Raw genomic sequence first — 6,768 nt, forward strand, 5'->3', positions numbered from 1 at the left:
AGTAAACAGCAAGAGGTTGTGAGCAGTTACGGTTTGTGAGCAGTTTAGGAACAAGTTTGATCTCTTTACTGCACTTACTCAAGGTTGTGAGCAATGGTGTAAAGGCCTTGGTCCAATTTTGATTTCTATACTGCACATGTTTGCAAGCACCGAGCATGTATTAAGGGTGGGTAGAATTGGTTTTGAATGTCTTAGGTTATTTTTGTTTTTATATAATGTTTTTCATAATATTTGTGTTTAAATACAAATATGGATTGTTTTATTTGGAGATTTGTATGAAATGTTTTGTTCTTCTCAATGCAAACACATCATGGACTTGCTCGCTCCCTTTTGATTCTATTTTTTATATGCATTTGTTATGAGGTGGTAAGGTTACATACAAATAGTCATTGTTTATTTGTTAATATATGGTCATTTTTTGTTGTATCATTGTTGTTAACTCACAACTGACTAACTGAGCCAAGTAAGTGTGCTACTTACATTTCATTATTTCTTGAATTAAATTTTTTGAATTTGTATAGAGTTGGTATAATACCATACATTAGCCACCAAGGACCACGACCTTGTGTCTTATTTAATTTATTGCCTACCTATACTGTTTGCGATAATAACAACATCTAAACCCTGTCAATGGTATCCGCTGCAACGCGCGAGTACCATGCTAGTATTGAAATAATGTTATTATGAGTCTATGAGGTCGGTATCCTTATAAATGTAACAAATTAAAACTTGTTACAAAACTTTGGTCAAATTACAAATTTTGTCCTTATGTTCGGTCAAAATTACAAGTTTCATTTTATCTTCATATATTTACGCTGTTCATCCTTGATATTGGGTCTCACTAGATTTTTTGGGTCCAAAAGTCAACACTTTTACTTTAAAAAAATTAACACTCCGTCAACAGCTTTGGACCAAAGATGTTGACAGGGGTCCAAAGTTAAGGATGAAAATGTAATTTCGTGAAAATAAAAATGAAACCAAGAGTTTTTGACCGAGGTAACGTAACCTACCCTTAAACTTTTAACCACTTCTAGCTAAGAATTAATAAAGTCTAAAAACTAATTTTACATATAAATACTATACTATGTTTAAGTTAGAGTGTGGACAATATGTCATATAAAATGACATGACATGTATGTAAAAAGAGAAATCAAACAATACTTCAAATAAAAATATTGATGGATGTAACTAGTACATGTGTTTAAAAGTATGTCTAATTCATTCAAGCTTTGACACATAAAATAGTAACTCTCAATGCTGTCTTTTACGAGTTTTGGTTCCAATACCGTCTTCGACGGTATATGGGGGAGGTTGATATATAGACAGTCTTAACCCTACCAAAAATAGAGAGGTTGCTTTCAGGTTCTACCAAGGGTTGAAAAGGACCTCCAGCCTTGCTGAGCATGGGGATCGAACCTATGACCTCTGTTTCTAGATGGAAGGGCTCCAACCACTGATCCAACCCAGTTGATTTTAAGCTTTGACACATAGATTTCATATATATATATATATATATATAATAATTTTTACCATTAAACATGTCATGTGTCAATCTTTATTTGTTAAACATATATTTAGGCTTAGGCACATTTATCATTTTTCAAATAATTGTTAAACACATCCATAAAGAGTTAACAACTTTTAGGTTATAAACAACAATAATTTAGACAAAACACTAAATAAATCTAATATGAGTACTAAATAGCTTAAATATCCCATCCAAAATAGTCAAATACAATTGCCCAGCATAACGAGCACTTTTCTGAAATAATAACAAATTAACAACCACTTCATAATCATTATACTGTAATGAATTAACAATTAATATAAACACAACTACAAATACAAGACACCAAATTGTTGTCAAGTCTAAAACGTAAAACCAATCTACATCTATTTAAATAAAATATTTAAAAAAACACCAATTCGAAAGTAATAAAACCAACCAATAACGAAGCTCCAGGAGAATGACCGGAAAACAACCCCGGTACACCGGATTTCAACCTTGTACCTTTCTTTTGCACTTTCTGACCTTTATCACTAACTTCAAAATCAGCACCAACATTAATCCTATGTTTCTTGGTCTTCCAAAACAATATCTTAAACCGAATCCCAGTCATTAAGTCAACCCGAAATATCGCCATTCCATCTAATGGCAATAGCCCATGAGTATCCGTCCAGTTTTTTCTCCGAGTATGTTTTTTATGACCTTGATAAAACCCGGGTATCGTGTAATTCGATATAGGAATATTTTGGCTAGGTTTAGTAGCATTTATTTGATCATGGTATCGTATAGTGATGTTAATTTGATCATAGTAAATACCTTTGTCCTTATTTTCGTTATCGAGTTTGATATCGAGGTAAATGGATTGGTAAGATGTGGAGTTCAAGGTTTTGTTTAAGGCCGGAATGTAAACATCTTGGATTGATAATACTGGATTTGAAGTACGTAGACTTAGCCACATAAAGAGGGCCGTAAGTCCTAGAGTTAGGACGAAACTAAAACAACAGCGGAAACAGGCTGTTCCGCTGTTGTTTTGGGTGTTGTAATCGGACATAGTTTTTGATTTTTTTTGGTTTATTGTGCTATGTGTGGAGAGTAAAGTGTCTGGATTGAAGAAGATGAAAGGGATTTTTGTTGGTGTGGAGTGTTGACTACTTGACTCAGGTGGGTTGTTGGGTTGACTATTTGATACCATTTCTATTTCAATGTAAAATTCTACCCATGTATGGGGAAATATCCTAGTAATTTACAAACATAAGTAATCAACATTAACTTCGTCCATTTTTTAAGAGCTTGACATATTAATAAAAAAATATTTATTAACAGTATGCAGTGTAAAATAAAAATATTATTATGTAATTTTTATTATTGACTCATGTTGAGTATCTTGTTAGTAATACTTTATGTTACTCCTATTATTTTATAAATCATGTTTAAATGATTGATCATGAAGATACTGACTCTAATGAACCCACAAACATTAAGATACTATCTGCAGACTGCAGTCCACAACTACAAACATTCATTTCACGTTTAGCATACAAGAACTAGCTAGTTCAGAATAAAAAGGCTACTTTATATTGCTGCTGACCCTTTTTTTTTTTTTTTTTTTTTTTTTTTTTTGTCTTTGGAAATTAAATGAGCCAAGATGCTTTACAAACCAATATTCCTACAATACCTTGAACTTTGTCTGTATGGTTCGAACTCCTCAAAAACGACTAAACGATAACCCAATATTTAATAACAACACATGTTAGATAGGCATTATTAAGTAGGGAAATAGTAATACAAGCCCTGCATCAACATCAACTGAAAAAACTTCAAACAAAGAAGAAAAACGGGGAATAGTACGTTGATAGATGGTAAGACCCAAGCGAATTGAAGAAAAATAGATTAAATTCTTTACAACTAACTGCAAGCTCAGTACGTCAGAGGAAGACAAAACTACTTGGTTCATGCTAAGACCCAAAAGTTACTGTTAATAAGTGTAGCGATTCATAAATAAAAAAAAATGAAACCAGAAGCCAGGACCCTTGTTATCACTTGTCGCCCCGTCAGTCTTTCTCTTGTTCCTTTTAAGTTGATCTACACGCAGACTCCTGTTAAATATTCGTTGTATGAAAGGATTAGCTAGGCCACAAGCTAAGTGAAGAAAATGAATTATCAACAAAATAAAATTTTTAAATAAGTGATGCTTGTGTATGGATATTAATAGCTAACTCTGTCTGACCCTGCACATTGGTAAATTAATCTCTTGTACGTGTTTCTGTAGTGAAAAAAAATAAAATGGAGTTTTTGCTTAAACAATGTAAATGAATTCTCATTCTAACAAGCCAACTACGTGAACATACCTTCTGGAGAAGGTGAACGACTCTGCGATGGGTCTCCTTTATATATTTGTTGATAAAGTCCATTGGCATTGCCTTTGGGTCTAGTTCATCCAATGACTTGATGCCAACGGCCCTAAGCTGTACCCCCAGAGTCACAAATGTGCCACCAGACGTATCGCTTCTACTTCTAGTGTTTTGGAGGCTTTTGGAGCTGATAGCGAACCCTGATAATGTATTGAGAGGAAGACAGCAAGGTAATCCACCATCATATTTCCTATGTTTAACCACGGACCATACCACTAACGATCCAGATCGGTTGACACTAGTCTCTTGGAGTATCTGATGACCGCTGGACTCGTCAATCTGTTGCATCAGATGTCCATGTTAGCACGTATAAAAGGTATCTGAAAGACATGCGATCGTGCATGTCAACATACCTCAAAAACAGATATAGCGTTCCAAGGGTTCTTGCCAGTTGTGTAATATCCCACATCTGTGAGTACCTCAGGCCTCCCAGACAAATCCCACTGCGAAAACCAGATTAAATTAAAATGGAGTACCATTACGAATTGTGTCTGTGTGTGTGTGTGAATGTTTAATTAGTATAGTACCTCATGACGCCTACGCTCATCTCCAAGGATATCAAGGACAAACTCTGGAGAGTACTCACGTAGAAGAAAGGTGGTGCTTGCTACTATAACCATTTCTTTCGGATCATCATAGTAAGGAGACTCACGGAGGGTTGCATATATCTTCAAGGACTTGGGACCAGAAACAAATGACCACGGGTCATCGTCAATGGTAGGACTTATGATCTGACAGAAGGCATCAACCATCCTTTGTCCCAGCAACATCATATATCTAATCTCGTAATCACACTCATTACCTGCCCGTGAATTAAATGTTAATTATTATATGCATATCAACACTTAGTCGTTTATGATTATGAATATATAGATGAACGGACCTCCAGGAAGAGTCTGCATCTCGTAAGATTTTCTTTCACATGATCGTTCAAGGCATGCGACCCATCGCTCAGCTCCAAATGCCAAGCCTATACGACCCAGAATGTTGTAAATCTTGCGGGGTATAGATCTATGTTCAATTTTAAAATGCTCCACCCATATGACCTGTTCAAATCAATATGCAGGGTAAATTGGTTTATACAGTAGGTGTGTCTGGCTCTTCTAAAAAGAAATAAACGAAGATTTTTAAACCTTGGATAATCTCTCGGCTGTTCCTTGTATCCAACATCCGGATGGATAACCAACATTCCCAGAAGGTTCAATTGGAACATCTGCAACTACCCAAGTCGATTGATCAATTTGTTTACAAGTTCTAAGAAAAACAAAGCTCCTTTTGGGAACTAATGGTGTAGTCGCTTGCAATTCTGTGTACATCTGCATGTGACACAGTACAAGCAAGTATAGATAATAAGCAAATATATATAATAAAAAGAAATACAAGCAGAAAGACAAAGAGAAAAGTGAATGTCTGAAATACAAGCTGCAAAGACCCATCTGGGTTTCCCAAGGATGATCCATTGAACAAGTCTCGGATTTTTATTGCTTCCAACACTATGGATGGAAATAGTTCGCTCCATTTATTCTGAAAAATTATAAATTGTAAGAATGAAGATAGTATCTATCTAGAAATTAAGATGTAATTATCGAATTGGGCGGATGAGTTACTACGTACACCCGTGAGCTTATGGGCTAGTTGCATTGGTTCCATGTTAACAACAGTAGAAGCCCTTGATCCTTGGGTCCATAAAGAAGAAGAGTTGGTATAATTTGGCCTGGGGAAGGTTCGTTGATAATGTTGTTCATCAAGAATGTCCCTCCCATCCATTGGAGATTTGGTCCATATAATTCCATTATTGTCATTAGCAAGAGTGCACAGTTCTTGGACAGCAGAGCTCGCAATGAGGGAATGGTCGATATACGTAGTTTTCTCCTCCCCTTGTTGTTGTGGTAGGTTTAATCCAAGAGAAACAACCCTGGGGTCGATAGCCTCCATCGGAGCAGCAACAACACGACCAATCAACTCAAGTTCGAAATCCCTCATAAGTTTTTCATCTCTGAGAACCTGTATATACAACATCAACATCGACAAATTAGTGAAATTACTATTACTACTCTATTATTAATGAGCATCTTTTAAAGTTGACTCTAACTTGACTAATTAAGTTGAGACATCTTGAACCATTAAATTATACGAGTATATATATTTAACGTACCAATTGTTCATCTCTTGGTTTCAAATGTTGTTGTGCTTTCAATAATATTGGTTTATCTATGAGGAATAGATGATGTAGGTCTTCTTTCATCATAATTAACGCGTCTTCATTTTCATTCTCCAACGATAACTGTTGTGTTTTCTTCTCTACACCATCAATATTAATCGTCGTCATATATCCAAGAGGAAGACGTACTTTTTTTTTTTGTTGTTGTGGACAACCGGCCGGTTATAGGTTTTTCTAAGATTTATTTAGAGTATTCTTTCTCTCTCTTTCGTTGTTTTTTTTTTTTTTTTAAGAAAATTAGAATTTGGAGTTTGATATGGATTGCAATTAGAACTACGGATAACGTTTACAAATATATTGTATAGTTACAAATCTTGTTTTCATCTATGATACTTCAAACTTTAACTAGTGATATTCACCTGCCTACCGCGAAATGGCGAATATCTATTTTATTATTTTTGTTGAAAGGTTTGTATTATTTGCTCGCAACAGGGGATCTAGCTTACGTTGTTTTAACCGGGTTCACGCTAGAGAGCCCCCTCACCCTAAATACCTAGTAGAAGGAGAAACTCCCAACTAAACCGCCTGAATGCACGACATTTAATTGGGATAAAACTCTGCACCCTCTGCAGGACTCAAACCTGCTTCGTTGGAGGATTTTATGTGAAATCCCTTTTAAATGTTTTTTC

At 35.3% G+C, this 6,768-nt stretch overlaps 2 protein-coding genes across 2 annotated transcripts; both read right to left on the reverse strand.

Moving 5' to 3' along the window:
- Positions 1-1,770: 1,770 nt before the first annotated feature.
- Positions 1,771-2,658, reverse strand: LOC122579867 (protein NDR1-like). Its single transcript, XM_043752129.1, has one exon. The coding sequence runs from the start codon at positions 2,556-2,558 to the stop codon at positions 1,911-1,913; it is 648 nt and encodes a 215-aa protein (XP_043608064.1). The 5' UTR covers positions 2,559-2,658; the 3' UTR covers positions 1,771-1,910.
- Positions 2,659-3,410: 752 nt separating this feature from the next.
- Positions 3,411-5,259, reverse strand: LOC122580633 (homeobox-leucine zipper protein HDG11-like). Its single transcript, XM_043752901.1, has 6 exons — positions 5,052-5,259; positions 4,802-4,964; positions 4,446-4,720; positions 4,272-4,361; positions 3,856-4,197; positions 3,411-3,603 (listed from the first exon to the last, which is right to left on the reverse strand). The coding sequence occupies exons 1-6, from the start codon at positions 5,238-5,240 to the stop codon at positions 3,580-3,582; spliced, it is 1,083 nt and encodes a 360-aa protein (XP_043608836.1). The 5' UTR covers positions 5,241-5,259; the 3' UTR covers positions 3,411-3,579.
- Positions 5,260-6,768: the final 1,509 nt, after the last annotated feature.

Source organism: Erigeron canadensis, chromosome 8 (assembly GCF_010389155.1).
Source record: "Erigeron canadensis isolate Cc75 chromosome 8, C_canadensis_v1, whole genome shotgun sequence".
Lineage (NCBI taxonomy): Eukaryota > Viridiplantae > Streptophyta > Magnoliopsida > Asterales > Asteraceae > Erigeron > Erigeron canadensis.

What these genes read in the sequence shown, in the direction of transcription:
- LOC122580633 (XM_043752901.1), bottom strand. Translation starts at nt 5,240, where the DNA reads ATGCAGATGTACACAGAATTGCAAGCGACTACACCATTAGTTCCCAAA. An exon ending in GATGCAGACTCTTCCTGGAG is followed by an intron (nt 4,721 to 4,801) that starts GTCCGTTCATCT and finishes ATTCACGGGCAG; the next exon opens with GTAATGAGTGTGATTACGAG. An exon ending in ATGAGCGTAGGCGTCATGAG is followed by an intron (nt 4,362 to 4,445) that starts GTACTATACTAA and finishes TGGTTTTCGCAG; the next exon opens with TGGGATTTGTCTGGGAGGCC.
- LOC122579867 (XM_043752129.1), bottom strand. Translation starts at nt 2,558, where the DNA reads ATGTCCGATTACAACACCCAAAACAACAGCGGAACAGCCTGTTTCCGC.